Source organism: Tachysurus vachellii, chromosome 11 (genome assembly GCF_030014155.1).
Source record: "Tachysurus vachellii isolate PV-2020 chromosome 11, HZAU_Pvac_v1, whole genome shotgun sequence".
Taxonomy (NCBI): Eukaryota; Metazoa; Chordata; class Actinopteri; order Siluriformes; family Bagridae; genus Tachysurus; species Tachysurus vachellii.
In genome coordinates, this window is record NC_083470.1 from 26017622 (window position 1) to 26034462 (window position 16841).

The window sequence follows — 16841 nt, forward strand, 5'->3', positions numbered from 1 at the left end:
TAACTTGAGCGACTCTAATCACAGTGGTGATAATGGCACAGTAAGAACAGCTTGAATTAAAGGCTCTCAGCAGAGAAAAGCCCCCAGATTTCTGATCTCAGCAGGGAAGAGGGTTTATTTAGTCCGACTCTGCCTCTGTACCCGCTGTTTAAATCTGACGGCTCATCTGATGCCTCCCACAGAGTCATCGCCACAGTCCGAGTGTCCTGAAGCACATCCTGATCCTGAGCAGAACGTTCACACACTTAAAGGACATGACTGTTACTATAGAAACCATAACGTGTTAACACCTTCTGTCCTGACCAATCAGATTCATCATATGTTTATATTAACATGTTGTTTCTATAGTAACTATATGGTGAGAAGGATTGGTTTATGGAAGGAGTCTCCAGTATCAGTGTGTTCACGTCTTCAGGACTTTGTGTGTTGAAGTTTCTCAGTATTAAATTCATGAATATTTGATCAGTAGACAGAAAGAACTGGAAACAATTATAAACCAGTCGATATTTTACTTTTTGATTATAATTTGATGGTATAAAAGAATCGATTTCTTATTTTACTGCGTGGTGAAAAATACACGAATAAATTATTACACAAGGAGAGAATGTAAAGGTACATTTATAAGATTTAATATTAGAAAACGGAAGATTGTTTTTTATTTCCTGACCTTATAATCATAACACTGAAATGTGAAGGTACACGAACCCTAAGGCTTCCTCTCGTTTATTTCTCTCCTCCGTTCTCCTCCACACTCCACTCCTCCATCACTTCACAGAAATGTGCTTTCTCTCAGCACAGCTGTGAAACCCTCTGCAGTTCTTTTTCCCTGTCTATACTTAGGAAATTGCCAGGCGAGCAACTCTCTCTCTCTCTCTCCCTCACTCTCTCTCTCTCTCTCTCTCTCTCTCTCTCTTCCCCTACCATCCTCTGTTCTGTCACTGCTTGCTGCATTTCTGTTCTGTTCTGCCTGCAAGAGAAGTTTTTATTGTTTCAAAGTCATCACCTCTTTCTCTCTCTCTCTTCCCCCCTCTCCCCCCTCTCTCTTTTTCTCCCCATCTCTCTCTCTTTCTCTTGCTTTCTCTCTCTGCCCCCTCTCTCTCTTGCTATCACTCTCTCCCTGTCTCTCTCCTTTCTCTCTCTCTCTCTCCCTCTCTCCCCCTCCCCCTCCACCTTCTCTCTCTTGCTTTCTCTCTCCCCCTCTCCCTCTCCCCCTCTCCCCTCTCCCTCTCACTCACTCACTCACTCTCTCTCTCTCTCTCTCCCTATCTCTCTCTCTCTCTCTCTCTCTCTCTCTCTCTCTCTCTCTCTCTCTCTCTCTCTCTCTCTCTCTCTCCCTATCTCTCTCTCTCTCTCTCTCTCTCTCTCTCTCTCTCTCTCTCTCTCTCTCTCTCTCTCAGTCCTGATCTCTCCCACTGCTCATATCAAAGTGAGATGCAGATTTCTCTAGTTTGTTAAAGGACAAATATTGTCATGTTGGAATTGTACCTTTGCTTGCTCAGATGTTTCTCTTCTTCTCTGACGGACTGCTTACACAAGCGTTTAGGACTCGGCCGACGTCCCGAACCTCGTCGTATTTCATGTGCTTTAATGTGCACTTCTGCTGTAAGTGGAAACCACTGCACTTTCTCCTCCATCCTAATTGACATAAATCTGAAATATGAATGATTACTAAGAGGTCACACTGCGTCAGCTGCGTCCACTGTAGAGCAATTCACTTACATAAGACTGTGTGTGTGTGTGTGTGTGTGTGTGTGTGTGTGTGTGTGTGAGAGCGAATGTATATTTAATTATGCCATCATTTACACTATATTACAGCTGTATAAGTTACAACACTGTTTTAAGAGGAGAATTGAAATAACTTGAAGATGACAGAAAGACACACACACACACACACACACACACACACACACACACACACACACACACACACACACTGCTGTAGTTTACTGATGGTTTTTTGTTGCTTTCTTTTCCTCACTGAACATTTCCTTTATCTCATTAATGCTATTAAAATGAAATGTTCACATCAGTTTCATTAAATTTATATTTAAAAAAAACAAAAATCCTGATTTGATTAAACTCGACCATGTGTACTGAAGTGCAGGAACTCTTTATGATGATACACAAAACCTGTGTCTTCTCTTCTCTTCTCTTCTCTTCTCTTCTCTTCTCTTCTCTTCTCTTCTCTTCTCTTCTCTTCTTCATAAACATTAGCAGTTATTTTGATGTTACTTTATTCTGATGTGATCATGTAATTGTCTGTGTGTGTGTGTGTGTGTGTGTGTGTGTGTCAGGGTGGAGCCCGGGTGGCAGCGTGTGGTGCAGGTGGATTTGGAGATGGATGTGATCGTGGACTCAGTAGGCAGTGGGCTGATCTCCTGGACGGTGGAGTATCCAGGCATCAGAGCAACGTCAGACGAAACCGAGACAAAAATCCACATCGTCCAGAGAGAGCTGACAGGCATCGTCCCTCTCGCCATGGTGAGCCTTCGCACACACACACACACACACACACACACACACACACACACACACACACACACATACACACACACATCAGATATTTCTCAATCTAGATTCAATCCTCACTCATTTAATGATCGTAAAACAAACAGAAAAAAAAATCTCCTTGTTCTCGTCATGACCCTGAAAAAAGGGGTGGAGCTAAAAACTAACACATAATCAAGAGTTGCATCAGACCAGCCTCTGATTCTCTTTCACTACTGACCTTTTCCTAACGATTGATGAGAATATTTCAGACCTTTGTTTTCTCACAGAGGCGTGAGGCGGCGCGGGGGGAGTGTAGCAGAGTCTGGCATCTAATTCGTTTTATCAGACATTCTATTGATTCTGTTAATGATGCCATGTTTGGTGTGTGATGATGTGCCAACAGTTTGATTCATGTTTATATGCATTATGGATGAAATATTTCAATAGGCTGTGTTTATTTAGTGCTCGGGTAAAAGCAGAGGAATACGATATCTCAGGGGGCTTCAAACAGCCTCGTTCATCAACAGAGGGAAAAAAATCATGTAGGTCGAAATCCAGTGAGGAGCTTTTAAAGAATGTTGGGTCACAAACTCAGATAATAACTTTATTAAATTAAATAAAATTAATTAAATTAAATAAATTAGAGGGGGCTTAGTGGTTAGCACGTTCGCCTCACACCTCCAGGGTCGGGGTTCGATTCCCGCCTCCGCCTTGTGTGTGTGTGGAGTTTGCATGTTCTCCCCGTGTCTCGGGGGTTTCCTCCGGGTACTCCGGTTTCCTCCCCCGGTCCAAAGACATGCATGGTAGGTTGATTGGCATCTCTGGAAAATTGTCCGTAGGGTGTGATTGTGTGAGTGAATGAGTGTGTGTGTGTGTGTGTGCCCTGTGATGGGTTGGCACTCCGTCCAGGGTGTATCCTGCCTCGATGCCCGATGACACCTGAGATAGACACAGGCTCCCCGTGACCCGAGGTAGTTCGGATAAGCGGTAGAAAATGAATGAGTGAGAGTGAGAGTAAACTTGTATAATATAATAAAGAGCAGTGTAGTGGGCGTGTCCTATATTTACTTGACTCCTAGTTGCCATGGTTTCAGTGATAGTAAGATATCCAATAAAAACTCTAATAAACCATCAGTTTGTCACAATGTTACAGGTTTCCTTCTCATTACAAATCAGATCCTGGAGGAAGTGATCGTGCTTTATCAGTGATTTCTGCTGATATATAAAGTTGATTTTTTTTTCTCTTCTCGTTCGCACAAAGTTAAACTATTCTCAACTCGGTGATGTCACTAGCCCCGCCCACTTCTTCACCTCTAAGACTGGCCGTGCCGCCGGTTGTCAGAAAGCTCCAGAAAGCTCTGGCTGTCACGAGCGTGTCACTGTGGGTGTGAGCGCAGGGTTAGTGCAGAGGATCAGCACTGCTGCAGTCATTACACACCACTCAGATCCAGTCTCTCTCCAGCAAATGAAGGAAACCTCAGCAGGTGGTCCAGAGTTTAGTTTCAGTGCAGCGTTTTTATGGAATCTATAAAAGCCTCAGACACACAAGGTTTCCGACTAGATTAAAGATCGAGCTTATAAGCAACAGCAGCTTTTAAAAGCCCTGATTTCCCTTTTACTCTTTTACTATGTCAGGTTTTTTTTAGAGCTGTGTGAGACTGAACAAACCCCGGCTCAGTGGAAGGAAGTGAAGGTCTTCTAGGATTTGTATAGAAATAATGAGTGATATCTGAGTGCATGTGATAATACAAACCCAGTCTCACTGAACACACTCTCACATGCCTCTTATCTCCAGCTCTTTTATATAAGATGAATACCAACAGTCTGTCACACTGCAACATATCAAAACTCTCACATTTTACATCAGCGTATTTTAACCAGCTGCATCACTACCACTAGACTGTTTCATTGAGATAAAGCATTTTTGTAAATAATGGTGACCGTAGATACTTCCAGAAACAGTCAGGCTCGTAAGTCGTGTATTAAGACGCTACATTAACATGGATAGCTTTTAACACATCCCGAGTTTGCAGAGACTTTACACAACTTTGTATAATACACGTTACCGTAGTTACCGTGTGACATGCTGTGTGTGATATGTTGTCACACACTGCCTCACGTACTGAATCGAATAACATTTGATGAAATCAAATCGTACTGGTGCTGAACAGACACATACTGGACCAAACCGAATCATGTTGGTGATGAATTGAATCATATTATGTTGAATTAAAGCATATTGAATCAAATGAAATCACTAGTTCAAATCAATTCATATTTGTGCTGAATTTAATGATATTGGATCAACTTGAATCATATTGTTGTTGAATTGAATCATATTGAATCAAATCATATTTGTGCTGAATTTAATGATATTGGATCAACTTGAATCATATTGTTGTTGAATTGAATCATATTGAATCAGATCATATTTGTGCTGAATTTAATGATGTTGGATCAACATGAATCATATTGTTGTTGAATTGAATCATATTGTTGTTGAATTGAATCATATTGAATCAAATCATATTTGTGCTGAATTTAATGATGTTGGATCAACTTGAATCATATTGTTGTTGAATTGAATCATATTGAATCAAATCATATTTGTGCTGAATCAATTCATAGTGGATCAAATTATTGTTGCTGAATCAATTCATATTGAATCACATTGAATCATATCGGTTCTGAATGAAACCGTACTGAATCAGATTTAATCATATTTGTGATATGTTGCAGTAGAATATGTATACTTTTGCCAGAAAGTTGATCATCCCGGTAGAGATGGTGCTGCGGATAAGCAGTATTGCAGCAGCAGTGTAAGGATTCAGGTTGTGCTACAGATTGATTGGTATATTGTAACTTTCTGTATGTTATGGCTGTTAGCACTACAGTTTCCTCTCTCTCTCCTCCTACACGTTACACTGCTGCTGAAATGGAAACACGGTCTCGTAGAGCTCGCATCAGACCTGTCAGCTGTGTAGTCAAAGACAGAGAAAGAGAGAGAGGGGGGGGGAGAGAGAGAGAGAGAGAGAGAGAGAGAGAGAGAGAGAGAGAGAGAGAGAGTGAGAGAGAGAGTGAGAGAGAGAGGGAGTGAGAGAGAGAGTGAGAGAGAGAGAGAGGGAGAGAGAGACAGAGGGAGAGAGAGAGAGAGAGAGCGAGAGGGAGAGAGAGAGAGAGGGAGAGAGAGAGAGAGAGAGAGAGAGAGAGTGAGAGAGAGAGAGAGTGAGAGAGAGAGAGAGGGAGAGAGAGAGGGAGAGAGAGAGAGAGAGAGAGAGGGAGAGAGAGAGAGAGAGAGAGAGAGAGAGAGAGAGAGAGAGAGAGAGAGAGAGAGAGAGAGAGAGAGAGAGAGAGAGAGAGAGAGAGAGAGAGAGAGGGAGAGAGAGAGGGGAGAGAGAGAGAGAGAGAGAGAGAGAGAGAGAGAGAGAGAGAGAGAGAGGGAGAGAGAGAGGGGGGAGAGAGAGAGAGAGAGAGAGAGAGAGAGAGAGAGAGAGAGAGAGAGAGAGAAGGAGAGAGAGAGAGCGGGGGCGGAGAGAGGGGGGGAGAGAGAGGGAGAGAGAGAGAGAGAGAGAGAGAGAGAGAGAGAGAGAGAGAGAGGGAGAGGGGGGGGGGGAGAGAGACAGAGACAGAGAGAGAGAGAGAGAGAGAGAGAGAGAGGGAGAGAGAGAGAGCGGGGGTGGAGAGAGGGGGAGAGAGAGAGAGAGAGAGAGAGAGAGAGAGAGAGAGAGACATATTTGTAACACACACACACACCTTATACACAAACTGCTGTACAGAGAATAACCCACCTTCCATATAATAACTACTCAGTGATGGTTAAATGGTTCACTGATGAAAAGGGGGCCAATACTTTGTGATGGCCAATGGATTAAAGCCTGTAAGATCATTTAAGTAAGCTGTATGATAATCACTGAAACTAAGGATGTAAAGAACAAAACCATTTGAATTGGAAAAAGTCAAACAGCGAAGATCCGAGTTCAAATAGAAAAGGAAAACGGTTCTGATTCAGATTGATTCAAATTGAATCATATCGTATCAAATCACATTGGCGCTAAATTGAATCATATTGTATAGAAAAGCATCATATTAGTGCTGAACTGAATCATACCGGATCGAATTGAATCATACTGGTGTAGAACTGAATCATATTGCATCAAGTAGAATCATACTAGTCCTGAATTGAATCATACTGGATCAAATTGAATCATATCAGTAATGAACTGAATCATGTTGGATCAAATTGAATCATATTAATGCTGAATCGAATCCTACAGGATCAAATTGAATTATGTTAGTTCTGAACTGAATCATATTAGTGCTGAACTGAATCATATTAGTGCTGAACTGAATCATATTAGTGCTGAATTGAATCATATTAGTGCTAAATGAATAAAATCGAATCGTTCTGTTCAGCTGTGTGATTTTCATATTGTATCGAAACAGAGAGTCACAACTGAACCTGAACCTGAGAGTGAAAAACTGGTGCCCAGTGTGTGTTTTGCAGGTCAGAGACAGAGAGAGAGAGAGAGAGAGAGTGTGTGTGTGTGTGTGTGTGTGTGAGAGAGAGAGATATTCTCTATAATTGGCTGCCTAATGGAGAGATCAATGTGAATACTGTGTGTAATGGGGATTGATGAGGAGAGAAATATTAACATCTATTTGACCAGACATAAGCATGTGTCATTATTAAACAGCAGTGACACACCTCTCTTTAACCCACTTCAGTCCTGCTGTCAGAAGATTTTAGAAGATGAATCACCTGCTCATGTGTAATACATCACAATATAATCCACAGCTCAGTGCAGCACCACGTAAACACGCTGCTTAAACTCGCTAATGATTTTTTTCTTTTTGCCAGTACACTAATTAAATCACTGGCACACAGCTTGATACTTAAAAATGGCCGATTATTTATATTCACATCGACAGCATGTAAACAAGCGAGCGCTCTTTATGCTAAGAGATTCGTCGTCTTGTGGTTAAACAGCCACGTTCACGCAGTTTTCACCTCACTTCCCATGATGCACTGCTAATAACACCTTCGCTCACGTCCATGACTCCTCAGGACTGCATTTCCCATGATGCACTGCCATTTGTCGTTTGTGTCTATGAAGCAGTTCGGTCCCTACACAGTGTTTAATTGTGATTGAGCGTTCTAGACGCAGACGGTGTAAACACAGCTGCACCTGACGCTCACCGCCACGCTCTCGCATCAGCATTCATCACGTCTCACGCTGATCTCGTAGCAGACGCTAAACTAATCATGTGATTTGTCCTCATGCTCAAGTCCAGCGTGTTCTTCATCAGCGCAAACAAGTTCCTGTAAAAAACAACTATTACTATAGTAACAATAACAATTCAGAGCCAGCGCATGAATATACTAGCCCTGTGATTTGCAGCTGCACCACTGTGTGTGTGTGCGTGTGTGTGTGTGTGTGTGTGTGAGTGTGTGTGTGTGTGTGTGTGTGAATCCACTGCATCAGTGCAATACTTACTAACCTAAAGGACGCCTCCCGTTTTCTAAACCGACTTTACTTTCAGTTTAATGCTACACAGGCATTCTGAGGGTACTGTGTGTGTGTGTGTGTGTGTGTGTGTGTGTGTGAGGGTGTGTGTGTGTGTGTGTGTGTGTGGTCATTCACACGTGTCAGACTCACCATGGAATGTGAGTTAGAGCTCAGTCTGTCAGTGTGGTGTGAGGATGGTGTAAAGAGGGCAGTGAAGTGCATTGTAGTAACAATGTGCAGCTTTTAACGGCTCTGCAGCTCCACACACACACACACACACACACACACACACACACACACACAGAGTGAGGGACACAGTAGGCTTGGATAATCACTGGGCACACAGTGAAACAGAGAGACAGAAACTAGAGAGATAGTGAGAGAGAATTAGAAATAGAAAGAGAGAGAGAGAGAGAGAGAGAGAGAGAGAGAGAGAGAGAGAGAGAGAGAGAGAGAGAGAGAGAGAGAGAGAGAGAGAGAGAGGCATTAATTATTATTATTAATTATTATATATTATGATTTGTAGGTTCTAATACATTTTCAAATTCCAAATGATATATGGTTTAGAAAATCCATCCATCCATCCATCCATCCATCCATCCATTCTTCATAGTGTTTATCCTACACAGTATCCCAGTGGGCTCGGGTCCCAAGGCAGAGGACATCTTGAATGGGAAGATAACTCATCTCAGGGCACAACACACACACACACACACACACACACACACACACACACACACACACACACACACACACACACTCACACGATGCCAGTCAGCCTACAGAACTTTGAACGGATTGAGGAACCCAGAGAACCAAAGAAACCTGTAACACAGGGAGAACATGCAAACCGAGGAGGTGGGACTGGAACCCCCAACTCCAGAGGTGTGAGCCAGCTGTATATAATAAGTAAACCAGGTTAGTTTGGAAGCTTTTTGGAAGATGTTGTTTGCTTTAAACAATGTTACTGTGGTGGATTTGGCGCCCCCTCTGGTAGAAATGTCTAATTAACTAGTTAACAAATAAGTAAAACCTTTTTTTCTTTATTTGGGTTCTTCTGCTGCTCGGCTCGTGCGTCTCCAGCCCCAGCGTACGTAGAGTAACACATGAATCTCCTCACGACTGCTCAGGAACATCATATTTTATACGATTTCTTTCCTCCTCTGACTCAGTAATGATGCTGAGTTAATTAAAGCTTTAAATTGTATAAGGTGCGAACAGACGTGAAGGCAGACCGAAAGTCTTCGTTATGCTGCAGTTACATTACAGCAGTAGGCAGAACCAGATGTTCTGCGCTTTTAAACGGAGCCGTGACAGAAAGTTGGTCACCTTCCAGCAGCTAAGCGCAGAGCTCAGAGGAAAGCTCCCTCGAGCGCTTCGTCCTCACAGCATCTGCCGGTACGCTGGAGTAAACCCAGTGCTGATTCTTCTGGAGGTGCATCTGGTTATCAGTAATGACAAAAAGAAATAATCAGGGTCATGTGACGCTGTCGAGTCGGAACATTAGCTAGAGACCATGTGACCTTCAAACATGTCTGATATAGAACGAAACCTTTGGTTAATGGTTTACTAAATGACCCACAATTCCATTCTCTCCCCCTTAAGTTCATGAGAATGTGAGGAACGATGCAGCGGTGCTTTAGTGCTCTGGAGCGTCAGCGCCGTCACTCGCTCTCTCACCTCCTCATCTGTATCATGATGTCATCACGGCGGTGATTATTTCCCCGTAACAGAATTCCACGCAGTGTTTCACTGAGGCTGTATGTGCTGTAAGTCACCAGGGTGAAAGATGGCTAACGGCTCTGTGGGCGTGCGAGAGAACTGAAAGCTTCGTCGCTAATTAACATTCACGTGTCTCTCCTCTCGGTGCTGATACTGAGCTGATACACAAGACCTCCACGCCAAGGTCACACTTTATTAACACCAACCGCTATTAAACCTCACAACATATATACGACTTCCTAACTCTCCTTTCTCACTCAATTCTCTTTCCCCTTCATCTCTCTCTCTCTCTCTCTCTCTCTCTCTCTCTCTCTCTCTCTCTCTTAATGTGCAGCATATTTCACAATTAATGGTGTCCTTGCTGTTAATCAATCTGAACAAAAGAACATTTATTAGCTTCAGCAAAGTTTGGCGACTCGAGTCGACTACAGGAGACAGAGAGAGATGCGTGTTAAACGTACACTGGGGGTCATTAACACGTCAATAAGACCGGCTTGTGAACGGACTTGTTCATATTAAATAATGTGGATGTCTTAGGGTTGTGTGTGGTGTGTGTATGTCAGTAGTTTGTTTGAGGTGTGTGTAATGTGTCAGTAGTATGTAAGGAGTATGTGTAAAGATTGGGGAGTGTGTGTGGTGTGTGTGGTGTGTGTGGAGTGTGTGGTGTGTGAGGGAGTGTGTGTGTTGTGTGAGGAGTGTGTGGGGTGTGTATAGTGTGTGAGGGAGTGTGTGTGTGTGGTGTCTGAGGAAGTGTGTGTCTTGGTGTTGTTAACTAGTATAGCTCCAGTGGATGTGGGTGTTAACTAGTACAGCTCAGTGGATGTAGGTGTTGTTAACTAGTACAGCTCCAGTGGATGTGGGTGTTGTTAACTAGTACAGCTCAGTGGATGTAGCTGTTGTTAACTAGTACAGCTCAGTGGATGTGGGTGTTGTTAACTAGTACAGCTCAGTGGATGTGGGTGTTGTTAACTAGTACAGCTCAGTGGATGTGGGTGTTAACTAGTACAGCTCCAGTGGATGTGGGTGTTAACTAGTACAGCTCCAGTGGATGTGAGTGTTGTTAACTAGTACAGCTCCAGTGGATGTGGGTGTTAACTAGTACAGCTCAGTGGATGTGGGTGTTAACTAGTACAGCTCCAGTGGATGTGGGTGTTGTTAACTAGTACAGCTCAGTGGATGTAGCTGTTGTTAACTAGTACAGCTCAGTGGATGTGGGTGTTGTTAACTAGTACAGCTCAGTGGATGTGGGTGTTGTTAACTAGTACAGCTCAGTGGATGTGGGTGTTGTTAACTAGTACAGCTCCAGTGGATGTGTGTGTTGTTAACTAGTACAGCTCAGTGGATGTGGGTGTTAACTAGTACAGCTCCAGTGGATGTGAGTGTTGTTAACTAGTACAGCTCCAGTGGATGTGAGTGTTGTTAACTAGTACAGCTCAGTGGATGTGGGTGTTAACTAGAACAGCTCCAGTGGATGTGGGTGTTGTTAACTGGTACAGCTCCAGTGGATGTGAGTGTTGTTAACTAGTACAGCTCAGTGGATGTGGGTGTTAACTAGTACAGCTCCAGTGGATGTGGGTGTTGTTAACTAGTACAGCTCCAGTGGATATGAGAGTTGTTAACTAGTACAGCTCAGTGGATGTGGGTGTTGTTAACTAGTACAGCTCCAGTGGATGTGGGTGTTGTTAACTAGTACAGCTCCAGTGGATGTGGGTGTTGTTAACTAGTACAGCTCCAGTGGATGTGGGTGTTGTTAACTAGTACAGCTCCAGTGGATATGAGTGTTGTTAACTAGTACAGCTCCAGTGGATGTGGGTGTTGTTAACTAGTACAGCTCAGTGGATGTGGGTGTTAACTAGTACAGCTCCAGTGGATGTGGGTGTTGTTAACTAGTACAGCTCCAGTGGATGTGGGTGTTGTTAACTAGTACAGCTCCAGTGGAGGAATGCTAAGTTACTAGATGAAGATTTGTGATGTAGTTTCTTTTATAGTTACATTAAATGTTCTTATATCATCTTCTGCAATTGTTTCTTCTTCATCCGTTCACGTGAAGTGTTTGCCGTACAAGTCCCCGTGAGTGAGCAGTTACTATAGCAACGAGCAAACGAGCGCATTTATTTAAACCCGAGAAACGAATCAACGAATCAGAAACCAGAATCTCTGTTTCTGTTACATCATGCTAGGGTTATTAACGCTGTCACTTTACGCCGTCCCACGTGAGTTCCTCCTTCACTTCTGCTCCTCTGTAGTTCTCTAAGAGAAGAGAAACTGCTGATGACAGTAAAAAGAAACCTACAATCTGTCAAGACTAAAAAACTGCCAGATCAGAAGAAGAGAAAGTGGTAATTGTCTGTTTCTCAAGCACACCTTCGTTCACTGCTGCTTCTTAAATTAAGCTCCTTTGCTGAGCTGTTTGAAAGCAGTGCAGATATTCTACAGGCACTAACTTACACTAACATCCTGCACTAACTTACACTAACATCCTGCACTAACTTACACTAACATCCTGCACTAACATCCTGCACTAACATCCTGCACTAACTTACACTAACATCCTGCACTAACTTACACTAACATCCTGCACTAACATCCTGCACTAACTTACACTAACATCCTGCACTAACATCCTGCACTAACTTACACTAACATCCTGCACTAACTTACACTAACATCCTGCACTAACATCCTGCACTAACTTACACTAACATCCTGCACTAACATCCTGCACTAACTTACACTAACATCCTGCACTAACATCCTGCACTAACTTACACTAACATCCTGCACTAACATCCTGCACTAACTTACACTAACATTCTACACTAACTTACACTAACATCCTGCACTAACATCCTGCACTAACTTACACTAACATTCTACACTAACTTACACTAACATCCTGCACTAACATCCTGCACTAACTTACACTAACATTCTACACTAACTTACACTAACATCCTGCACTAACATCCTGCACTAACTTACACTAACATCCTGCACTAACATCCTGCACTAACATCCTGCACTAACATCCTGCACTAACTTACACTAACATTCTACACTAACTTACACTAACATCCTGCACTAACATCCTGCACTAACATCCTACACTAACATCCTGCACTAACTTACACTAACATCCTGCACTAACATCCTGCACTAACATCCTGCACTAACATCCTGCACTAACATCCTGCACTAACTTACACTAACATTCTACACTAACTTACACTAACATCCTGCACTAACATCCTGCACTAACATCCTACACTAACATCCTGCACTAACTTACACTAACATCCTGCACTAACATCCTGCACTAACATTCTACACTAACATCCTGCACTAACATTCTACACTAACTTACACTAACATCCTGCACTAACATTCTACACTAACTTACACTAACATCCTGCACTAACATTCTACACTAACATCCTGCACTAACATTCTACACTAACATCCTGCACTAACATTCTACACTAACATCCTGCACTAACATTCTACACTAACATCCTGCACTAACATTCTACACTAACATCCTGCACTAACATTCTACACTAACATCCTGCACTAACATTCTACACTAACATTCTACACTAACATCCTGCACTAACATTCTACACTAACATCCTACACTAACTTACACTAACATCCTGCACTAACATTCTACACTAACATCCTGCACTAACATTCTACACTAACATTCTACACTAACATCCTGCACTAACATTCTACACTAACATCCTGCACTAACATTCTACACTAACATTCTACACTAACATCCTGCACTAACATTCTACACTAACATCCTACACTAACTTACACTAACATCCTGCACTAACATTCTACACTAACATCCTGCACTAACATTCTACACTAACATCCTGCACTAACATTCTACACTAACTGGACTCTCTCTTGTCCTCCTGTCCCTCGGCTTATCATTAATATCCTGCTGAATTTCTTCACACATTTTATTCTGTCTTCTGTCACAGTTTTACTCGAGGACACGATAAAGCTAAAGCTTCGTCTTCCCTCTTTTCTTCCTCCCCCTGTCCTCTCCTCCCTGCTCCTCCCCTCGCATTTAGCCTCGGCTCTGAGTAGGAGAGTGAATCGCATTACACTTCTCAAGCTGCTGTGACTCGCATCACACACACACACACACACACACACACACACACACACACACACACACACACACACACACACACACACACACACACACACACTCCACTGTAGCTCTGATATATGACACGGTGTCTAATCTCTCTCTCTCTCTCTCTCTCTCTCTCTCTCTCTCTCTCTCTCTCTCTCTCGCTCTCTCTCTTCCTCTGTACTGTGTGTGATTATAGTGAGCTGTAATGAATTGCTCTATTCAGTGCGAGTCGTGTAATCAGTGCAGACGTCACGTCACGTTTCCTCTTCGCTTCGCTCCTTAATATAAGTGCAGATCCGACAGGGATTTGTGTTCACGCCTTACGTCGCTCGTCGTGCATTTTCCGGCTCTTCCTCTGTTCCTCTGTGCAGGATGAGATGCTCAGTGGACGTTCCAAGGGCAGTCCATGTAAAGGGCACCTGAAAAAATAATAATTAATTAATTAATTACTTAATTAATTAATTAAATAAAAAGCTCAGCCTTGTAGTCAGTTATCAGCGCAGAGGGAAAAGTCAGCTGACGTCCCTGATAAACAGACAGACAGTCAGACCGCACGTGACATCAGACCCGTGCTACACCTCCGTCTGATCATCCCTCGCTCCCTGAGGAAATCACGCTGTCATTTTTCTTCTTGTTGTTTGTCTTTTTCTTTGCGCTCCTCCAGGACACACGATGAAAAGGTCACTTTCTAGCGCTAATTACCTCACATCCTGTTTTCTGCTCCAGAAGAAGAAGGGATTATGTCGATTACGCGGCATAATGGTGTTTGCAGCACCACTGAGAAGACAAGACGACGGGTTTGAAGAGGGACGGGTGAGGGAGAAAAGGAGGACAGAGTCAGATGTCACTCGCTTCTTTTAGGTCTTATCTAAAGCTTCGTGAAAACTCTTTTATTGTGGCTCCCGGTCATATATATAGAGCCACATGTACACTGAGAGAGAGAGAGAGAGAGAGAGAGAGAGAGACAGAGAGAGAGAGAGAGAGAGAGAGAGAGAGAGAGACAGAGAGAGAGTGAGAGAGTGAGAGAGAGAGAGAGAGAGAGAGAGAGAGTGAGAGAGAGTGAGAGAGAGAGAGACAGAGGGAGAGACAGAGAGTGAGAGAGAGACAGAGGCAGAGAGAGTGAGAGAGAGAGAGAGACAGAGGGAGAGACAGAGCGTGAGTGTGAGAGAGAGAGAGAGAGAGAGAGAGAGAGAGAGAGAGAGAGAGAGAGAGAGAGAGACAGAGAGACAGAGAGAGAGTGAGACAGAGAGAGAGAGAGTGAGAGAGAGACAGAGAGAGAGTGAGACAGAGAGAGTGAGAGAGAGAGAGAGAGAGAGAGAGAGAGAGAGACAGAGAGAGAGTGAGACAGAGAGAGAGACAGAGAGTGAGACAGAGAGACAGAGTGATAGAGAGAGTGAGACAGAGAGAGAGTGAGAGAGTGAGACAGAGAATGAGACAGAGAGAGAGAGAGAGAGAGAGAGAGACAGAGAGAGAGAGAGAGAGAGACATGTACACTGTGTGTATCATGTAAGGAATAAAAGAGGAAACTAATCAACATCAGTGTGATGAAACAGACATTTCTACACGCTGTAGTTTTTATCTGGAGCTTTTATCATCCGTCCTGAAGATATTTCTGTGGAAGTGACTGTTGACACTGGAGACTCGTCACAGTCAGAAGATGTCGTATTACAATCAGCAGAAATCTGGGATTTGGAAACAAAGCCCCACCTTCTGATCAGTCAGAATGCAGGAGACTGAACTGAACACCTGAACCCGTCTGTGCTGCTGACTGAACACACTCTCAGCACGTTTCTAATGCTAAAGCTTCTTCAGCTCCAAACCCTTTAGACGCTTTGTGTGTCGGCGTGTATACAAACTGAGTCGTGACACCAGAACGACATGTGAGCTGACAGCAGTGTGTCAACTTCCTGTGCTTCAGCTCCACTGTTCCTGTCTTCATCACAGCTGTCTGTCAGAGCTGCAGAGACACCTGGGGTCACGGTGATGTAGAGAGAGAGTGTGTGTGTGTGTGAGAGAGTGTGTGTGAGAGAGATCAGAGTGAACCCTGTGTCAGGTTTTAAGTTAAATCTCCTTCCTCTTCTGTAGCGTTTACTGATTTATCTGCTGTTCATCTGTTGATTTGTGTTCCTGGTTCTTTCCCTGCGCTGTTTGAAATGAGGCTGAGGAGAGGAAGGTGCTGACAGGATCGCTGGAGGGAACAAGAAAACAACACGCTGTGTGTGTGTGTGTGTGTGTGTGTGTGTGTGTGTGTAATGCAGCACCAGTGTCTCCAGGACAATCAGCTTCAAACACAGCAGAACTCCAGTGTTGACTCTATACATCAGCACTGAGGCTCAGCTTATTATTCAGCACTGTGTTAAATACAGGATTTATCAGTAGTTCAGTTCAGTAGCGAGTCGTTTTCTGCCTCCGGTGCATGAAACCTTACAGTCTGATGACGTGACGTTACACAAAACACAGAATCGACTGCAGTGAATTTCTGTAGGAGGATTAATACATGTGCAGGACGTGCAGTTTGTGGAAATGTATCACCTTCATGTTGTTAGTGGTGACTCCACTTTCATCGCTGACATCATGACACCTTGTGTGTGACATTGAGACACCTTGTGTGACATCATGACACCTTGTGTGTGACATCATGACACCTTGTGTGTGACATCATGACACCTTGTGTGTGACATCATGACACCTTGTGTGTGACATCATGACACCTTGTGTGACATCATGACACCTTGTGTGTGACATTGAGACACCTTGTGTGACATCATGACACCTTGTGTGTGACATCATGACACCTTGTGTGTGACATCATGACACCTTGTGTGTGACATCATGATACCTTGTGTGTGCCGTCACGACACCTTGTGTGTGACATCATGACACCTTGTGTGTGACATCAGGACACCTTGTGTGTGACATCACGACACCTTGAGTGTTACATCACGACACCTTGTGTGTGACATCAC

The 16841-nt window shown here is 43.5% G+C and overlaps 1 protein-coding gene across 1 annotated transcript in view; it reads left to right on the forward strand.

Annotated features, from left to right (window-relative positions):
• si:dkeyp-14d3.1 (transmembrane protein 132C) overlaps positions 1-16841 on the forward strand; it is a 188959-nt gene that overhangs the window by 134554 nt on the left and 37564 nt on the right. Inside the window, exon 4 of the mRNA XM_060882350.1 lies at positions 2295-2481. Within this exon, the coding sequence (XP_060738333.1) occupies positions 2295-2481 (187 nt within the window). The remainder of the gene's footprint in view (positions 1-2294; positions 2482-16841) is intronic.